Source organism: Triplophysa rosa, linkage group LG16 (assembly GCF_024868665.1).
Source record: "Triplophysa rosa linkage group LG16, Trosa_1v2, whole genome shotgun sequence".
NCBI lineage: Eukaryota > Metazoa > Chordata > Actinopteri > Cypriniformes > Nemacheilidae > Triplophysa > Triplophysa rosa.
Window position 1 is genome coordinate 3,770,566 of NC_079905.1, and position 22,042 is coordinate 3,792,607.

The 22,042-nt window shown below is 36.2% G+C and overlaps 1 protein-coding gene and 1 long non-coding RNA gene across 2 annotated transcripts; one reads left to right on the plus strand and one right to left on the minus strand.

Annotated features, from left to right (window-relative positions):
• Positions 1-1,860: 1,860 nt before the first annotated feature.
• On the plus strand, positions 1,861-21,734 carry LOC130567298 (class I histocompatibility antigen, F10 alpha chain). Its single transcript, XM_057355297.1, has 8 exons — positions 1,861-1,969; positions 2,091-2,351; positions 18,705-18,983; positions 19,262-19,549; positions 19,891-19,995; positions 20,294-20,311; positions 20,553-20,603; positions 20,685-21,734. Exons 1-7 carry the CDS (start codon positions 1,921-1,923, stop codon positions 20,597-20,599), a joined length of 1,047 nt encoding a protein of 348 aa, XP_057211280.1. The 5' UTR covers positions 1,861-1,920; the 3' UTR covers positions 20,600-20,603; positions 20,685-21,734.
• Positions 8,063-10,005, minus strand: LOC130567299 (uncharacterized). Its single transcript, XR_008964569.1, has 3 exons — positions 9,218-10,005; positions 9,038-9,113; positions 8,063-8,856 (listed from the first exon to the last, which is right to left on the minus strand). It is a non-coding gene; the product is annotated as an uncharacterized LOC130567299 (long non-coding RNA).
• Positions 21,735-22,042: the final 308 nt, after the last annotated feature.

Consider the following 22,042-nt stretch of genomic DNA (forward strand, 5'->3'; position numbering starts at 1 on the left):
TTCTCCCCTTGGGTTTTAGGTTTCGGGAAGGGAAAAAATTCCATAACCCTGTCCAAACTTTTAGGATACTGGCTATCAGATTTACACAATCCATACGCACAACGCTTCGGCATGTTTCCCTCGCTCGAAAGCTTGACAGACCTCCCGCGCCTAGTTACGGTTGCTAAACCACGATTGGCCTGTGGCGGTTTTCGGGCGTGGCTTAGCGAAGGGTCAATTGGCTATCGAACTGTTTCTGTTCCAGTTGTGGGAGGAGCTTCACCTACATCAATTAAAGTAAACATTATAACATGTTAGAATAAAAAACAAGGAGGAAACAGAATTCGACGGTGAAAAATATATCTGTCGAAGTGCGTTCCTTTACCAAAATGATGAGAAATATTAATGTAATGGCTTTAAAGTGGCTGTTTCTGTTCCAGTTGTGGGAGGAGCTTCACCTACATCAGTCTATGTAAACATTATAATATATTAGAATAAAAAACAAGGAGGAAATAGAATTCGATGGTGAAATTTATAGCTGACAAAATGCATTCCCTTATCCCAATGATGAGAAATATTATTGAAACATTTGTTATGCTAAAGTGGCTGTGACACTAACCCTAAGTGTCAAAAACATGCACCCTGCCATTTCGATTGAAATATTTTCGATAGACAATTAAAATATCCAATGTTTTTTCTCAATGCAAAGGAACCGCCAGTAGGTGGAGGCAAGATCATATAAGTCAGTTACTGATCCATTCAGTCAACCGATTCATTCAAAGCGATTCATTCGTTCAGAATCGTATGCGTTCAGAATCGTATTTGTATGCAATACTACTCTTTTTATCTTCACCATACACATAACTAACCATTTTACAATGTATTTAAATTCATCCTTATTTAATTTAAACGAATTTTATATTGCTTTTCAACATTTTGCGTTGTTCTACAAAATGCATTTTGAAACAAACTGAACAGACCAAAGAATGGATAGAAGTCATACAAAAAGGAAATGTGAAAATATATATAATTCATGGTATGAGAATATCTCGTATTTTCAACAAATAATTAAAAATCACCAGTGGAACGTGCACGCGCCTGCCCTCTACACGCTGATTGCGTAGCGGGCGCTATGAGGAACAACTCTGATAGGAGGAAACATAGGGGCAACAGACTTCGACAAAACACCTGTCAAGGTACACAGTGGCTCGTAAATCATGCAACGAAGTCATGGATGCTCACACCTGTATGGCCAATGTAGTTGTATGCATTGTTTATTTGCATATAAATTGTTCTTTTGGTTTTGGATTTGTTGAAAGACTGATGAAAGCTTTGTAAACAAAAGTTTGTAATGTTTATTAATTGGTGTGACACATTGGGTAACGCGTTATTATTACATACCAATTGACTCTTTAAAACCTTGAACCATTTAAAAAATATTTTATGTTGTTCATCTTTACCTAGTTTCAAACTTATAAACAGCTTATATGCTTATTGTTCAGTCGCTTTCGATAGAAGCATCAACTAAATAAACAAATATAGTTTCCTATAAATTCATTGTTTATGACACTGTAAGAATACTTAAAAACGTGGCAGCCTCCTTGTAAATTGATTTCAATGATACACATTCGATAAATATTTAAAGAATTGTGCATTTTGGTTAGGGAAAAGTTCAAATGTAAGTATTGCATGTGACAGCTACTGTATATATTGGGTACACTGACTGGCACGTTTTCGAAGTTAACTCCAAATCGCAAATATGTTCTGGCGATTGGTGATGTTACAGATACTCGCACTGCATTGGCTGAGAATTACAAAAAACGCCCCTGTAAAGGCGTGGCATTTCGGCTATATAAAACTGCAAATCGCATTCGCATTCATCATTTGTTCAAATAAAACCGAAGCTTGAAGTGCGTTTTCGTTCCTTGCTACAGCGAAAATATGTGGAGGCTTCTACTTTTGCTAATCAACTTAGGTGTCATCTATGCAAGTAAGTTCCATGTATAAATCAGTAGTACGATATTTAGAACAGCCAGTAATAGATTTAGCTGTTTAGATTAATTTGTGTTAGTGTTGTGTTATTTGTTTAATTTGAACTTTGTTCTTCTCAGAAATGCATTCTCTGGAATACGTTTATACAGCAACTACAGAAATAAGGAGCTTTCCAGAGGTTGTTATTGTAGGAATGGTCGATGGTGAACAAATGTTCTACTATGATAGCAAGATTCATCAAGCTGTGCCCAAACAGGACTGGGTGAACAAAGCTGCAGATCCTCAGTACTGGGAGAGGAACACTGGCAACTGTCTTAATTTTGAACAGAACAGCAAAGTTAATCAGGAGACTCTTAAACAACGGTTTAACTACACTGGAGGTAAGTGTAGGTTTGTAATGAATACACTTTTTGTCTCTTGCTTTGTTTGATTACACATGGTAAAACACTACAAACATTCCTTAAAAAATACCAAATAATTAACGTTATAGCTGCACAATTGGAATGCCAAATTTTTTATAGTGTAAATTGAATCACATTAAAATGCACATAAAAAGTTAAGTAATTAACTACTGTTACACACCCAGATTAAAAAATGTCCAGATTGAAAGTCCCTCTGTAGAAAATACATACAATACATATATTTTAAGAATCAGAAAAAAAACACAAAAGGTGTATTCAGAAGTCGGATACGTGTAAGCATTGTTTCTTAGAATTCAAAGAATACAGCATGATGCACAAAACATCTATGTATATGATATACCAGAAATCTAAAAGCTCATGTAGTATTTTTAAAGCATTATGTTTATTATGTTCTCCAAATTATCTAGATGAGCATGATAGCAGTTATGAAATAAAATTTAAAAGTATTTTTATGCAGTAAGCTGATTATTCTTATTACTCGTATACAGTATACTATAGCAGCTACATACTGTATATGCAGCAGCTTCAGAGTCTTCTTGATGCCACCTGGTGGTTAATTAGAAAATTACATGGACTCACTTCTCCCTGACTTGCATTTAGAAACGTTTTTTTACGTCAAGTATAGAAAGCTTACCCGATTCCTAGCTTGAGTTTTAACAGCAGGTGGGGTAGGTTGTTTCTCTAATAAAATAATAGTGTAAACATGGATTAATTAATTTGGTGCATATTTTTTACATTTTCTATAATTAAATTGACATATTAAAATGTATAGATTGTGATTGTTATTTATTGTCATAGCAGTGAGACAGATGAGAGACACTAAGATGAAAGCAACATAACATGACTTAGAAGCAGTGTTGTAATGTAACAAAGTAAAAATACTTAAGTACAGTACTTAAGTATTTTTTGAGAGTATCTGTACTTTACTTTTACTTTAGTCTTTATATTTCTGCAGACTTTTACATAGAAACTGAAATAGACAAGTCGGCGATCGGGTCACCACCATGACAATGCTGAACCAATCATTTGGTTAAAGCTCAACGTGCAAGTGCAAAAAGGTGCTCTCTGCAGTTAATTTCAACACAAGGTTTTAATGTGCTGCTTCTTTTAAAGATAAACAGCAAATGTTACAGTTTCAATGAATTTTCAAATGACTGGGTTACTGTAAGGGAAATGCAAGGAAAGAAAGAAGTAAGGGCCAGACAGATTTGTTCTGATTTTGTTCCAAGTTGTTGAGGGATAATATTGGGGGTGGGAGGGAACTATCCTTTTATAAAGTTATAAAGTAAAGTTATAAAGATGTGGTTTCTGAACTTGTATTTTTATAGTTTACCAATTTGGCAACATGTTGTTCCTGATAAAACTACGGAGCTTGAGACAGAGCTTTTTCAAAGTTGTACATTTCTATGTAAGCACCATTGTTTATCTTTATGCTATTTTTTTGCATTTTTATTAAAGACGTTTGCTTCAACTTTACTTTAAATATTTAAGTAGATTTAATATAAAAAGTACTTTAGATACTTAAGTACAATATTTATCTGATACTTTCACTTCTACCAAAGTAATTTTCTGGCAAGATATTTGTACTTTTACTCAAGTATTGCTTTTAGGTACTTTATACATCACTACTTAGGAGCATATAGCATGTCTGAAAACCATCATTAGTTGTATTGTTACTGCTGCTCTCATGTAGCACCAGCAGATTCCACAGGTGATAAAACTTTAGCCCTTTGTTCTTATGATTCACATACAAAGATGTTTTCCCTCTCAGTATCTGACTGGTATTGCTACTTTAGAAAGACTGTTGAGAATGTCTGGCTAAGAGCATGTGCTACTCTTTTGAACCATCAACGAAACAAAAAACAGTTGAAGAATGGAATTATTTAATTTACCTCTTTATTCAACTACAATTAAGATAGTCTGACCTGGTCAAAGTCATTGTTATTATGTAAAATCTTTTTGTTGAAAAGGAATTCCATTGGTATTTAAAGGCATAGTTCACCCAAAAATGAAAATTCTGTCATCATTTACTCACTCTTTTGTTATTTCAAACCCGATTGACCTTGTGTGACTCTGTTTGACAAAAGATGATATTTTGAAGAATTTGTACCCATTGACTTGCATTGGTTTTGTGTCCATACAATAGAAGTGAAAGGGCACTGCCGTTGTTTGGTTACCAACTTTCTTCACAATATCTTCTTTTCTGCAAAAATAAGAAAGTCTTATAGGTTTGAAATGACATAAGGGTTAGTAAATGATGACACTCCACAAGTGTTTCTGTATGATCTGTGTGATCATGCTGGAGTATAATTAGTAAGCATACTGCAGAGGTATGAAAGAGTGCTACAGAGTGTAGTATTACAAGGCGTATTTTTATTAGAGTATTACATTTTTTGTATAGAAATTGATGCAGTAGAGAGCGAACAGTAAAAGGAAACTGTGTTCAGAATCATATTAATCATTTACGGAGGTCAAGGTAATGGATGCCCCATGCACATGAAGCGATGACGTCCTTCCGCTAAAATCTCTGCCAGCTCTGTTACATCTGGTGCCATAGGGAACAATGGCGTTTCGCTTCAGGATGCACATAGGATTACAATTAACAACGTGAGTCTAATTATTCAAACACTTCGCCATAAGTCAACAACCAAAAAGGAGAAGCACTTCTGGCTATCCGTTTCAAGGTAGGCCTATATCAACAAATATGAAAAAAAGCAAAGTGAACTTTTGCACTTACTAGAGGCATTATCCAGAGGTGGACAGTAACGAAGTAAATTTGCCTGAGTACTGTACTTAAGTACACTTTTTGAGTATCTGTACTTTACTTGAGTATTATTTTTTCTGAGTACTTGTACTTTAACTTCACTACATTTGAAAGACAAATATCATACTTTTTACTCCACTACATTTATAAAAAGGTCCAAAAGTAGAAAATGGTTTCTATGCAGCGGGGTTTCCTGTGTGCACAATTTATCTGGCTTGCGATCTGCCAGGACCTTTTACTGTTGCCAAGTATTTCAGTTTTTCTAAGCTCGCGGTTTTCCGGCAAGCTTTGAATGGCCATTTGGCAGATTTTTTTAACGCAAATCTGGCAACTCTGGGATCTTCCCCGCTAAACTAATGTAAACGTAGGCGCTGCTACATCGTTGATAGCGCTCTGAAAAGGCAAATAGAACATTAAAAGAGGAAAAAGGCACATGTTAAAGTGTGGTGTAATCATCTGTGGGTTACGATCAGTCAAAGATCGTAGAAACATTGTCATGAAAATGATCGGCATAACGGCTAAACGGTAAATAAGCATCACATACACCTTGAGCTACACGTGCGTGTTAACTTCTGATCTGCTGCTATATCATTTAAAGCGATTTGGAAAATGAATGATGTTTTTACTGAAGTAACTATAGTTGAAGTATTCCTGTTGAAATAAAAACAATAGAACCCTGCCCAAAATACAACATAAAATGTAATGGATTTAATGGTTATAATGGGAATTGTACTATGGATACTTGTTGTCTACTTGTATGTGATGGATTCTATTGATGGGATGGTAAATCCTATTGGAATAAAACCCAAAACACACTACAAAGAGGAATTTAATTTAAAAATCTCATTCTAATTCAAAAATTCATTGTTTTTTTCAGCAGGGATGGTATTTGCAGTAAAACCACAGTATCCACATATTTACCATTTTCTATATATAGGAACCATACTCCAATTAATAATCTTTAGTAAAACCACAGCAACTAAACATATAATGAACATAGTTCATTATACTAGCTATAGTTTACAGTATGTTTGTAGTTAAATTATGGTAATACAAATGGTAATAAATCCAACAAACACATGGCTTCTACACTTTACTATTTACAAGAACCTTACTACTTACTGGTAAATTGCTGCTAAAACTGGTAAAGGGAATATACAAAATAAAAGAACACTGCTCATAAATACATATAGGCCTAGGGGGCTAATGAGGATAATTAGGCTAAATGATCATACAGGATTATATCTAAACTAAACATATGTGTGCTAAACATATAAAGCTCTTAAAGGAGTTGCTCACTGCAAAATTTGCCCCCATTGACTTTCCATAGTAGGAATAAAAACTACTATGGAAAGTCAATGGGGGCAAATTTTGAAGTGAACTACTCCTTTAATACAACTGATACTGTGAGCTACTCAGTGTATTCAGTAGGTTGCTTCAGAGGCATAAGGTATACGACAATAAAACAATGCACAACTGACATAAAGGAAATTTACTTTTAATACTTGAGTACTTTTAAAAGCACGTACTTCTGTACTTTTACTCAAGTAAGAATCTGTCTTTACAACTTTTACTTGTAGTGGAGTAATATTTGACCAGTAGTATCTGTACTTTCACTCAAGTAAGGAAGTTGTGTACTTCGTCCACCTCTGGCATTATCACAGAGGCACTTAACAATGCTCACCTGTAGTGCTGTCGGTTCGCAGAAATTTGAACGTTTTCTTACTAAACACATTGTTATCAAAAATGGTGAAAAATCCCCTTAGTGCTATGAGAGCGGAAGTGACCTAGCTGGCAGCGATTTTAGCAGAAGTACGTGTTAACAAACAGCATAAACCAAACACAGACATCAAAACCAAAACTGTTTTAAAAGTGTGCCTCCTTTCAAAGACTCCTCAATTTTATTATTATCAGTCCATACAGCTCATAATTAAATCACATTCATCATCATTTATTCTGTAGATCATCATCATTCATAGAGTCAAGAAACACACAGATGAAATCACACACAGACAAACATGGACATTTATAACAGAGCTATAGAAACAAATGTGTGTCTGAAGTGAATAATCTTATTTCACACACACCAGACATCACATATCTATAGATAATCTGAACAGAGAAACGCACGCACAAACACACTGAATCTTCTACAGATGATATAATTGCAAAGACTAGAGGTAATTAAAAGTATGTCCATTAAAGTCTGTATGCATTATTTATTATCTTTTCCTCAGAAAGGATGTGAGATGTCCACACAGATATGAAAAGACTATGGTCCTGGTTAGTGTCCTCCCTACATAAGAAACATTTTAAGGCAACATAGACATCATGTGTGTCCTGTACAGATTATTTATCTGACTCCATCAAAGTGTGAAGCTGCACTGTAAAACATTTTAAGTTGGTTAAACTTAGAAACGAAAGTTCACCTGCTGCCTTAAGAACGTGAGTTAAGTGAACTTATATTCTTTGTTTCAATTTAAAGAGATATGTTTTACATTGTGTTTAACTGATGATCATTTGTCGTTTTAACTTTTAAATCCGAGTTAAAATAACTTGCTTTGTTACAGAAAACTCTTTTTTTTTTTTTTAATTTCCCATCTTATTTAAATTAATTTTCATATTTACTAATGTTATTCACACAATCAACTTACAACTTTAGTCCAAAAATATAACATTTATTTTAACAAGCATGTTATGCAGATTTTAACATTGGCTTGAAAATGCATTTCAACATACAAACATATTCTAAAAACATCAATTTTTAAATATTACATGGAGTTCTTCAATGTTTAATTGGGAGAAAGATAAAGATTAAGATGAATAAAAAGAAGTTAGGGAACCAGAAATGGACTGTGTACAACACAACCAGTTGTCAAATAAGTAAAAAAGCTAAAGTTGTACTTTATGAACCAGTTCACATACCTTTTTGACATATGAATGGTTCAAACAATACTTGTCCATTTATTACGCTGAACATTAACATAGTAAAATCGTTCTTAGTTGCAATAAAAACAGATATATTCAATGCTAACAAAACATCAACAGTGCAAAACAATCAGACAGTTTTCATTTAAGTATAAGCTAAATTACAAATTAATCTAACAAAGTCAAGTAACTAAAGCTCTCAGATATACCAGCATTTAAATGTCCTTTTCAGAACACGCCTATACAAGTCAGCACACCATCTCCATCCAGTTAAAGGAATAGTTTACTTAAATATGAAAATTCTGTTATAACTGATTCACCCTCAAGTCATCCTAGGTGTGTATGACTTCCATTCCTCACACATATCCATCAACAGCATTATAAAACAAGGAAGAGTCACAATAACTCTGTTACACTAAAGAATGGATATCATATACGCATGACATGAAAGTAAGAAAAATATGACAGAATTTTCATATTTAAGTAAACTATTCCTTTAAGGCTTGGCACCAGTCTATAAAGGATACCTCAGCAGTTTATTTCCAAGTCCGTGTATCCGAGCTGAACAGTGGTCAGGTTTAATCCTCATGACAACCTTCTGCAGGAATTCAAACGAGTACTTCATATTGGAGGATTAGGCAGTAGGTTCCCATTAGCATAGCAAAAGCAGTGAGCACATCTCTGAAGTTATAAAGAACAATCGTCTCCTCCACCACCACGGCTGGACTGCAGCAAACCTGTAGTGACTATTCTATTGAACTTTGCACTTATCTGAAATAGACACATAAGACAGCAAAGTGGTAATGAGGTAATTGAATAATGAAAACAGCAAAGTTGAGGCACAGCAAGTACAATTGAAAATTATTCTGAAATTCAGAGCAAAAACTGTCATCCGAATATACTTACAATACAATACAGTTTATTTATGCATCACATTTAAAAAGCATGTTACCTGTCTCTGATCACATAATGCAGGCCACCTGTCCATGACTACAGAGATGAGTGGCTCATCACCTATGATTTTCTTTCTTCGTTGAAAAAAAAGAGACAATGTACAGTGAGAAAAGAACAACACAATCTACAGCAAATGTATTAAAATGATAGCATTAGGCAAACAGTGCATTAACAACACCTTATTGTAACGTGAACGTCCTCAATAAACAAGCAGCTTTCCTTCAACAGGGTATGCAACCAATGAGAGGCACAGTGACAAAATAAGACTGAAAAAAAAAGACGAGGAGACAATGTACAATGAGAAAAGAACTACACAATCTACAGCAAATGTATTAAAATGATAGCATTAGGCAAACAGTACATTAACAACACCTTATTGTAACGTGAACATCCTCGAGGTGTCGAGCAGCTTTCCTTCAACAGGGTAACTTTATGCAACCGGGGGATGTAGTTGCACCACCACAGTTACCACGGGGTCTCTTTTGATAAGCTCATAACACCTTCGATGCTCCAAGAAGCCAGCTGTGAACACTGAACAGTTCGATAATAAAAATATGTTTCCATCCACCAAACAGATTTCGAGTAACGTTACTTTCCCAAAATCTGGTAACGTTAGTCCACCTGTGTGTCCAACTGAGAGCCCCATAAAAACTACACTACATAACCCATTTACTTGACGTTACTTTGATATATAAAAATAGACGTGCATGCCCCTGAATATTTAACGTTAGCTTTGATAGTGCAGCCAGCTATCTTAACTTGCGTTCCCTGACACACACTGAAAATCAAAATATTTATTTAATGCAAACTATGCCATAACGTTACTATGCATTTAAAATCTATATACGCCCTCACTAACTACATTATCCGATATAGACCCGTGGATTAGGTTTTCAGGCCGTGACGCCGTCGCACTCGCAGAGCATCGTCAAAGTGCTAAACTTTCTTTTAACATTATAAAAATGTCTTTTATATATAATAAAGCATAACACCATTGAATCAAGACAAAAAATGATAACTTACCTCTTCGCCGCCGTATATAACATGTATTAATGACAATTCAGCTGCTGAGCATCACTAGTAGTATGGAGCCAGAAATATGACAAAACAATCTGAATTTGAATTTCGTAAATCTGAATTATTGACAAGTGTTTTTTAACAAAACTGAATATTATATGGGAGTTAAAATAGTTTTGAATTTGATTTTGATTTCGAATTTGAATTTTTTTTACTTGAATATTGAACATTTGAAATTTAACACAATTGCTTTTTTTAAGGCAGAGTTTTATAGGCATGCATTTTCAAACAACTTATGTTTTGCTCTGAATTCTTAGATTGCAAATATCCAGTTTTTTAAAATACAGCCTCGCGTTTTCAAGATGAAGAAGAAATTCGGAACATCAAGTTCAATTTTCTAAAATTCAAAACGCAGAAATTCAGATCGTACAGAAAGAAGGTCAGAGGTCATCCACAGGGAAGAGTAGATGATCTCGGAAAAGTCAAACGGAGCGCTTTGGCCACAGTGGCCAGTTATTTGTTGTTATTATCCAATCAAACTCAAACATGCTGTTTTGGAGAGTGGAACTTCTTACATTGCAATAAAAAGGATTTACATTTTTCAAATTGCGACCACGCCCACAAGACTACACGGGTTGATCGTTTGTTGTTGCTGCAGCATAGCCAAGCTCATACCGCTGCAATCTAAGGCAGCTGCCCGGGATGTGTGCGCTCACTGCCTGCGTTTTTGCTTGCTGCCTCCACTGTTTGCGCTCACTCCCAGCGTTTGCTGTTGGTGCTTTTACCCACTGTGTGCTTAGTGCACGCTCGCTGCCCCACTGTGAGCGCTGGCTTCCAGTGTTTGTGCGTGCATATACATTTAATATATTAGACATGTATACAATTTTTATAAATTTTTCCATATAGTAGCGCCTGAGGGTAACTGAACTTTCCGTGGTCTTTTAGAAAACAAACACCCCTCCCCCTCCTTCTAATTTATAACTTACAGAAGTGAGTTGAATGAATGTTGACTACCCAGAGACAACTCATAAGTACAAACCCGATTCCAAAAAAGTTGGGACACTGTACAAATTGTGAATAAAAACAGAATGCAATGATGTGGAAGTTTCAAATTTCAATATTTTATTCAGAATACAACATAGATGACATATCAAATGTTTAAACTGAGAGAATGTATCATTTTAAGGGAAAAATAAGTTGATTTTAAATTTCATGGCATCAACACATCTCAAAAAAGTTGGGACAAGGCCATGTTTACCACTGTGTGGCATCCCCTCTTCTTTTTATAACAGTCTGCAAACGTCTGGGGACTGAGGAGACAAGTTGCTCAAGTTTAGGAATAGGAATGTTGTCCCATTCTTGTCTAATACAGGCTTCTAGTTGCTCGACTGTCTTAGGTCTTCTTTGTCGCATCTTCCTCTTTATGATGCGCCAAATGTTTTCTATGGGTGAAAGATCTGGACTGCAGGCTGGCCATTTCAGTACCCGGATCCTTCTTCTACGCAGCCATGATGTTGTAATTGATGCAGTATGTGGTCTGGCATTGTCATGTTGGAAAATGCAAGGTCTTCCCTGAAAGAGACGACGTCTGGATGGGAGCATATGTTGTTCTAGAACTTGGATATACCTTTCAGCATTGATGGTGCCTTTCCAGATGTGTAAGCTGCCCATGCCACACGCACTCATGCAACCCCATACCATCAGAGATGCAGGCTTCTGAACTGAGCGCTGATAACAACTTGGGTTGTCCTTGTCCTCTTTAGTCCGGATGACATGGCGTCCCAGTTTTCCAAAAAGAACTTCAAATTTTGATTCGTCTGACCACAGAACAGTTTTCCACTTTGCCACAGTCCATTTTAAATGAGCCTTGGCCCAGAGAAAACGCCTGCGCTTCTGGATCATGTTTAGATATGGCTTCTTTTTTGACCTATAGAGTTTTAGCCGGCAACGGCGAATGGCACGGTGGATTGTGTTCACCGACAATGTTTTCTGGAAGTATTCCTGAGCCCATGTTGTGATTTCCATTACAGTAGCATTCCTGTATGTGATGCAGTGCCGTCTAAGGGCCCGAAGATCACGGGCATCCAGTATGGTTTTCCGGCCTTGACCCTTACGCACAGAGATTGTTCCAGATTCTCTGAATCTTTGGATGATATTATGCACTGTAGATGATGATAACTTCAAACTCTTTGCAATTTTTCTCTGAGAAACTCCTTTCTGATATTGCTCCACTATTTTTCGCCGCAGCATTGGGGGAATTGGTGATCCTCTGCCCATCTTGACTTCTGAGAGACACTGCCACTCTGAGAGGCTCTTTTTATACCCAATCATGTTGCCAATTGACCTAATAAGTTGCAAATTGGTCCTCCAGCTGTTCCTTATATGTACATTTAACTTTTCCGGCCTCTTATTGCTACCTGTCCCAACTTTTTTGGAATGTGTAGCTCTCATGAAATCCAAAATGAGCCAATATTTGGCATGACATTTCAAAATGTCTCACTTTCAACATTTGATATGTTATCTATATTCTATTGTGAATAAAATATAAGTTTATGAGATTCGTAAATTATTGCATTCCTTTTTTATTCACAATTTGTACAGTGTCCCAACTTTTTTGGAATCGGGTTTGTAGTTCAGACAACTTGTAAATTTAAGTCTGAGTTTTTAAAAACGTATAAACTTAAGTTTAATATATAAAACTTGTCATGATTATTGGAATTAAATAGAAATTGTTAGTAGACATAACTTAATGATGCTATAATGTTTTACAGTGTGTAGGATTTACCTGAGATGTTAAGTAACTATGTGAACATTAATAAAATCCTGTGTGGTTTATCAGGGAGAGAAACATCTATCTCAGAGGTTTACATTTATGATACACAAGAGTCTAAACGTGTATAGTTTTCACTGCGGTGATTATTAAGGGACTCTTTGAGGTCACATCACTTTAACCTCCAATATTGTCCGTGTTCAAAAGAAAGATTCCCAAAGCCTTTAAACCAGTCGAAAGTGATTTATCATCAGGACAAGTTAACAACAAAACAAGAATAGAATAGAATAGAAAAGACGCACCGATAAATAAAGTGACCACACACCTCCAGAATGATGGAGCTATACGCCCGTGTGCATGAGAGCTGAGATAAAAGCATTTCATCCATCATCTGCACCCTTTGCCCGATTATACCCACGATCAACACTGTTAATCAAACACCCTAAAGATTAGATAGGAAACAGAATTGACCTCAGAAACATCTTTACTGCGAGACAGTGTCCTGACGGGGAGGAGGCACATTCAACATATCTCTTCTGTGGATTGTGTTGCATGTTGAAATGAACAGCCGTCGAATGAGACCAAACATGATACAAGCATGTGTTAAAACATAAACATAAAACATGTGCTGTGGGCAAATGTGACCAGATGATGTTGACCTGTGCAGATGTGTATTAGAAGTGATTCCACAGGCTGGAGAATAAGATTAGATCTCAATATACAGACGGTAGAGACTCTCACAGCAGATCAACTTCAGTATGGAGATCAGACAAGACTTGATCTCACTGCTGTCTGAATAACTGTCTGATCTACTGACTCTTTCAGTGGGAATCATGAGGAGTTCACAGACTCTGATTCTGAATCATCTTGACGGTTCTGTTTCAACGCTTCCATAACAGCTGCTTCCGAAAAGGTTTAGCGGTCGTTCATGATGTTTTCTGATTGGAGGTTCATGTATGATTGACAGTTAGTGTTTAAGACCCGCCCTGAAGAAGCTCGTCGTTTAGTTTGTTGAAGCTCAGATGATCACCCGTTATAAAGCCGTAGTTTACATGCATTCGTCCTTTTATTCCTTGTTGTGTTTAGTGACAATTAAGTTTGGTTGAATATATTCGTCTCGAACAGGTTCACCTAGCGCAGCGTGCTGTTATATTTACTCGTTGTTATATAATTGAGTTGAAATGTTTATTGTATCCTAACGGCATTTGCTGTCAGTATTTGTCGCATATTATGGTTTTGGTATCCGAGTATGTACAGCGATGCTCCATTAGAAACGACGTCCTATTTAACATTTACGCGATTTGAATATTCGCCTCGCTTGATTTCATGTATAGAGCGTATTTAACGTCAACTGCAAGTCATTATTAAAGTCTTTATTTAGATACCACACATGTGCCTTTATGTATGCTGATAGAGCGCGTACAATAAACGTGTATTATCATTTGTTTGAACACCAAACACTTTGCGTGTTTCACCAGCGCCCCCTGCTGATCACAGAGCAAAACGACCCCGCCCAGTAAACCCATGACACTCACCGGTCGCTGTGTGTTTGCTGTAGTGTGCGACCAGCGAGGACATCACAATAAACATCACCCAGCTCGTGACTAATGACTAAAGGCAGACTCGACACTATTTAGTCGTGTTTTAGATACAACCAGCGTGTTTCTGTTGGACGATCGGAGTGATCTGGAGTGTATTTAGTGAACATACTGCAGAGGTATGAGAGGAAAACACCATGAAGACATTTAAACACGAGCATCTTGAACTCATAGTGAAGGACACGGGTCTCCAGTGAAGAGATGCGAGTACTGGAGTAAATAAAGTCATCTCTTACTTTAGTGCGAATCAGCATTCCTGCAGCTGCGTTTTAAACCTATACATTTTTAAATAGAGGTTGTTCTGTTTTTAAAGATGAAATGTCTCAGCCTCGAGAAACACACTGATGAAGTCACGCACAGACAGACACGCACATTATTAACACAGCTGTAGAAACACAAATGCATGACTGCGGTGGATTCTTTTATTGAACATCTTTTCTCCAGACTCCATGTAACCCAACCCATCTCGAGCGTTTGCTGCTAAATAGGCTCATGTTTTAATTCATCCTTTGTATTAGGAAAGATTCAGGAAGGTGCGCCTCTCAGAAAACGTACAAATAAAGATCATTCCAGACGTTGAATTACTATTTGGAGCATTGGGATCGCTAGACAAGAGCTTAATGGACTTTTTTTTGTTCCAGTTCTATAAAATGGACATTTTTCACTTCTCTTGCCGTAGCTCACAATTAGACCGTGTGCTTTCCGACACTCATTACGCTAGCACGGGTCTCATATTATTTCGCAGACCCCCCAGCTGTGGATGGCGGATCCCCCCTTTGAGAACCTCTGCGTTTCAGTATTTACACAGTTTGAAGTATGTTTGAGTCTTCATGAACGCAGCAGTGATGTGAGATGTCCACACAGAGATGAGAGGACTAGAGAGAATGATGTTTTCTGCTCGGAGCAGATGACGTTAAACCCTGTGGTCATAGAGGATCACACAACAGTTCTCTGACGCTTCAACGGTGTCCCTTAAACGTTTGATTCAACAATCATCAATAACTCCGTCTGAAAGCACTTGCGCTGTAAAGTGTCAGATAACATCGCTAAACATAATCCTGAGAACATGTGAAGCTCAAACCGCCAGATTCAACTTCATAAGACGGAGGGAAGTTAAGCCTGCGATCTGAAAGCGTTGAGGGGTACAGGCTTTAAGACCAGTCTTAGACTAAATAAACGTTAGCGTCGTCTAAACTGAAAACAGCTCGCGCCGACACGTCTTCAAATACATCGGCGTCATTGTTTTGTCTCCAAATGCACACAAGTAATGTTTTCTGTAAGGCGTGTTTGTACAAACTACTGAAATGTCCTGATTTAACGAAGGCCTAGTGCTAGTTTCATCTAATAACTGTCTGGGAAACCACCCCGAAAAGCCTAAAAAGCATTTTATTTGAGGGAAAAACGTGTTTGAGACAACACTACGGAAGTTAACAGTGAGACACAACAGACAACTGCACAACACGACACAGCGAGACAAAATACAGCAGTAGCTCTGGTCCGAAATCTAGTGAACTCCCTACATAAACGGCATTTTAAGATAACATAGATATATTCCCGACGTGAAGACTGTTCCCAAATGTAGATAGCAGAATTATGCTGGCTTCGGAGTGCTTTCGGTTGTCCAAAGTCTGAGGCAACATCACGTGTGTCCTAAACAGAGAAGCGCCGCGTGTGTCCCGTACAGGAAGAGTCACGTGTGTCCTATACAGAGAAGCATCACAACGAATGATCTGAGCCGAGTTTCACCGGAAGGGTCACAAATCTGCATTTAGATTTCTGAATGAGCAGATGTGTAATATATGTTCAGGTGTCATGTCTGATATGTGTTCACTGCTGTTATGACGATAATTATAACCCGCACACTTTAATAATAGCGTCAAATTCTCAACTTCAAATATATAAACATTTACATGCGTAGTGTGAGGGATTTGGGGCAGGACACTGGTTAAAGTTACATCACTTTAACCTCCAATATCGTCCGCGTTCAAACGAAAGATCCCAAAGACTTTACAAGCACACGCGTGATAAACTAGCTGGTTCCTCTTCTTTGTTTACCGACGTGATGTAATGACGCAAAGAGGTAAAGATTTCCTGCACGGGGCGACCCGACAGCACAAATGATCATTTATGAATCATTATTATAAGCTTACCGTTGTGAATCGGGGGAAGATTAGACAATCGTTTTGAACACTTTTCTGTCTATATTTACTCAATAATTGATCTCGGATTAGTTTTAGCACAAAATGATGGCGGATTGCCGCTTTAGTGAACACAGCAGTGATGTGACCTAATGACACAGAGATGAGAGGACTAGAGAGAACGAAGAGATGTTTGTTATGTTACGTTTACTGCAGATGACATTCCACTTTGAGGATTTGGCAACAGTTCTCTGAAGCTTCAGCCGTATCCCTTAAACATTTCATTGAACATTTACTAATAGTTTCGTTTGAAAGCACTCGAGCTGATTCAGATCTACTCGCACAGTGACGGTTTAGAGAATCAACATCATCCTGATAATACATGAAGCTCAAACCTTCAGATTCAACTTCATAGGCGTGACGTTTTGCGTGATCTGAACACTTTAAAAATCGAGGCTTTTTATTTAAAGGAAAATCTTGAGACGCAACCCTACAAAAGTGTGAGATACGACAGACAACTACAGAACACAGAACAGCTAGACAAAATAAAACGGCAACTGTGTTTCAAAACCTAGTGAGCGCCCTACATGAGAAGCATCACGTGTGTTCTGCACAGAGAAGCATTTCAAACATTTATTTTAGCTGGGTTTTTAAAGGTGGGGTCACAAACATGCATTTAGATTTCAGAATGAGTACATGTGTAATATATATTCAGGTGTCTTATCTTATATGTTAAGTGCTGTAATGAAGATAAGTGTAACCCTCACGCTTTAAAAATAAGGTAACATTCTCAACTTCAAATACATAAACATTTACATGCGTAGTGTCGGATTTAAGGCAGGATGAACCCAAGCGCAGACAGCAGATTGAAAGAAACCTTTTAACTGATCATCAGCTCCAGCCCAGGCAATCTCCATCAACCATCAAGAGCAAAGATGGACCCTTGTTATTTTAATCCTACTAACTTATTTTTTGTGTCTATCTTCCTGTAAATCTGCTTTGCAACAATGAAACATTGTGAAAAGCGCTATATAAATAAAACTGAATTGAATTGAATTGAACAAAAGTCCTAAGCAAACAGAACTGGAAACAAAACCCACAACACTGTAAAACAGAAAAATAACAAGAACAAGAACAAAACACTAAAATGACAAGACTTTGCTTAAACAGACTTCAGCAGGGTTGATAGAGAACACAGCCATCACTGTAAACCTTGTGTTGGTTTTGACTAAATCCTTGGTGTTTCAAGTCTTGCGTAACCTTTACCCTAACCCACACCCTAACCTAACTCAAACCATCTAAACTACCTATGATTGTTAAACTTGCCAAAAAACACGGTTGATGACGTCAGACTCGAAACACTAAGGATTTAGTGAGAGCCCCATTAAAGTATTTACACAATACGAAGTGTCTTTGAGTCCTAATGAACACAGCAGTGATGTGAGCTGTCGACACAGAGATGAGAGGACTAGAGAGTGAAGAGATGTTTTATATGTGCAGAGCAGATGACGTTAAACTCTGAGCTAACAGAGGATCTCACAACAGTTCTCTGAAGCTTCAACGGTGTCCCTTAAATGTCTGATTCAACAATTATTCATATTTAGTCTGAAAGCACTCGAGCTGATTAACATCAACTCATACAACATAGCATGCATGCAATCTGAACAGGTATTTTAAAGAAAAATGTTAAACAGTTCAGAAACTCAACAGTGAGACACAACAGACAACGTCAGAACAGCGAGACAATATACAGCAGCAGCTCTGTTCCAAGACCCAGTGAGCTCCACATAAACAGTATTTTAAGGCAACATAGACACGCTCCCGACATTAAGACTGTTTCAAAAGATAGACAGCACCATGATTTGGCCAAAATCTGAGGCAGCATCACATGTCCGCACAGAGAAGCGTCACGTGTTCACTTCAGTTCAATCAATTTATCATTTATCTTAACAATATTCTGATACACAATTATGCTTTCTTTCACAAATGTATTTTGTGCTACTGTTTTCTGTAGTGTTCTGTCATGTTTAAACATGTTTAAACTTTATTTTTGTGTAATGTCAAGTTTTATCAGTTTAAAATGTCACCAGATCACACTGACAAATGATAATTAATACAGACACATTAAACTTTCTTCCTCAGGTGTGCACACATTCCAGAGAATGTATGGCTGTGAGTGGAATGATGAGACCGGAGAAACAAATGGTTTTAAAGCGTATGGATATGATGGAGAGGACTTTCTCTCTCTGGATTTAAAGGAGATGAGGTATATTTCTCCAGTGCAGCAGGCCTCCCTCACCTTACTGAAGTGGAACAATGACAAAGGTCAAATTGAGAATGACAGACAATACTATGGTACTACATGCATTGAGTGGCTGAAGAAGTATGTACAGTTTGCAGAGAACAGCCTGAAAAAAACAGGTACGATCCTTTATATCCAACATTAGACTGAAAACTAAACATTTTTTGTGTCTTTCAATTATAAAATAAAACGGTGTAAAATAATCTTAAACTTTAATATATTTCTATTTTTTATTTGGATATTTTGATGTAATTTGCCATGCAGTGGTTAAACGTGTTAGATAAAGAGGCAGAGGTCTTTGCAGTTTTTTACACATGTAGCATGGTAGCATTGCAAACAGTTGATCATTGTTTTAGTAAATTATTGATATAATCTCTCACTCTCTTGCTCTCTCCAGTCTCTCCTCAGGTGTCTCTGTTGCAGAAGGATTCCTCTTCTCCAGTCTTGTGTCACGCAACAGGTTTCTACCCCAGTGGAGTGAAAATCAGCTGGCTGAGAAAGGGACAAGACCATTATGAGGATGTTGATATTGGTGAACTCGTTCCTAATGGAGATGGAACCTTTCAGAAAACAAGCACCCTCAAAACTGATGAGTGGAAGCAGAACCAGTACAGCTGTGTGGTGGAACACCAGGGCAAAACCATCAACACAATTGTGACAGAGCAGGATATCAAAACTAATAATAGTGATTATAAAGTATAAGTGGATCATAGAACTAAAAATATTCTGCCTCACTTGCTGCCCTCATAGAAACTGGTGTGTCTGTCACAGCCACATTAATTAACATTCAGTTCAATAAATAATTATAATTCATAAATAATGTAGTAATAATAATTATTATTATTGTACTGTTGATGATGATAATATTTTTTTATGTTTTGGATAATTTTTTACTAGTTGATATATTACTAGATATAACTGAAATAACAGATTTAACTGAAGCAAACTGCCATTGGGTAAGGATTTATGGGGCCCAAAAATCCAAATGCAAATTGAATAATCGTTTGTAATTTATTGACCTAACAGGAGGAGTTCCCATTGGCCTCATTGTTGGTGTTGTTGCTGCTTTCGTCTTGCTGGTTGTCATTGGAGTTATTGGGTATATGGTGTATCAGAAGAAAGGGAAGTCAGGTGAGAACTGATTTAATAATTGATGTCTGAAAAACATATCTCCATGTTTAAATGTGTCTAGTCTAATGAAAACATTGCACAGTTCACTGTCAGATGTGTAGAGAGAGAAATCAATTAATGATGCTAAACATGACTAATTGTGTTTTTTCAGTTTCAATCATTTATTTATTTATTAAGTATTTTGTAATATAATATTGTGTCTTACAATTCGGCCTAACAGAAAACAACAGAAGTTATTATTTTATTAATTTCCTGAATGACTGAACGTAAGTCCGTATTTTTTATTTTTTTTCTATAGGCTTTGTTCCTGCCAACAGTAAGTCCTTAATAATATGTATTTGAGGTTAATAGACTGATAAATAATATATTGCTCACATATCTGAACAGTAATTTAGGGATATCTAAATATGACATAAAAAGGATTTAAACAAAAATATTTTTCAGTCATGCTGTCTTTTAAATTATCTTATGTCATAACCAATATTTCACTTAAAAATGGTGTTAGAATTTGTGCCGGTTGTAATACTTTTTGTTAACTTTTATTTTTTGTGCTCTAGCCTCTGATGGTGGTTCTAATAACTCAAGTCAGGGACCACCAGCCTAAAAATGTAAGTGTGTAATTAATACTCAATGAAAAATGTAAAATTAAACAACTGCACAAAATAAAATCTTTTCATTACCAATTGTAGGAGACACAAGATGACTGTGAGGGAATTAAACCTTCCTGATGACTTCATGACGCTCATCTTGCAGTCAAAGTTTCTACAGCAGTCACTCAACTAAATACACATAAACATACACAAACATACTGTCATAACACATACACCTACTCATCACACTGCTTAAGCCTCTTTTGTCTCAGATATTTCTCCTCAGAAAAAGACTAAAATCTAACAAATGTCACAGCCTGAGCTCAGATTTAACAAATCTGCAAATCAAAAGTCAAAATCATTAAAGACATCAATATGAACTCAATTTATCCAAATCCAGATTACTATATCTATACAATCTCTAAATTAATTTTACATTAATGATTTTATTCAGTTCTGTCTTATTTGCCCTAAACAAATTTAAAGATAAACATCTGAGACTGGGTTAAAAATATAAAACACAAGGACAACTCCATCAAATCTCCAGAGCTATGAAAGAGCAAACTCTAATAACAACATTTTGACTAGGGCAATGTGTAGAAAAATAGTGAAGGCGTTTGTTTCTTTTCTTTTTTATTATTAAGATGTGGTAATTTCATTGTCTGAAAACTCATATATTGCTTTCATTACAAAATAATACAATTCACTTTATTGTTCTTTTAATGTTCCTGGTTAACTATAGAGAAGTCTTGAATAGATAGAAAATAACAGAATTGGTGGTGGATGACAGAAGAAAATTGTCTACTTTTATATATAATGAAATTTATCCTTTTAAAATTAAGGTTGCATTATTGAAATTGGGTTAATAATCTCACTCTTTGTAAATATATATAATGATTTATGGTGTTCATCTGTTTGTTTAATTATTTCTCTTTTTACTTTAGAGATGAGGTTAAGAATAAACTATAAAAGGAAAATAATGACAATTAATGCTATTGAAATTTCTAGTTGTACATTACTTTTGAAACAGTAAAATATTATTTTTTGGGTTATTCATAGTAAAAATCAAAATTATGTAATGTTAACTTTTTCCTTTCTCCAAGATTGACTTTCATTTTGCCTTGAAATAAACTGTCACATGAAATGGAAGTGGTGCATGTCAGTCTTTGTAAATATCAGTTCAAACCTTTGTGTTTGCCAAATGTATAGTTAGAAGTATTACAGAAGACTTGACCCCAATAACATTTTGAAAACTTACATCAAAGATCAGCTTCGTCACATTAGTCATATTCTCTATTGTAAACAACTATACTTTAACACAGAGAAAACAATATACAGTATGACAAGAATGTGACAACAATTTTTACTTGATTTATAAGTGAAACATATGTAGGATGAAATACATCAGTGTCATTACAGCTCTTTTCATGAAGCATAGTTTGTATTTACTCATCATG

Coding starts and splice junctions, on each gene's coding strand:
- LOC130567298 (XM_057355297.1), top strand. CDS start 1,921: ATGTGGAGGCTTCTACTTTTGCTAATCAACTTAGGTGTCATCTATGCA. Junction 18,984..19,261: donor GAACAGCCTGAAAAAAACAG/GTACGATCCTTT, acceptor TGCTCTCTCCAG/TCTCTCCTCAGGTGTCTCTG. Junction 19,550..19,890: donor GGATATCAAAACTAATAATA/GTGATTATAAAG, acceptor TTGACCTAACAG/GAGGAGTTCCCATTGGCCTC.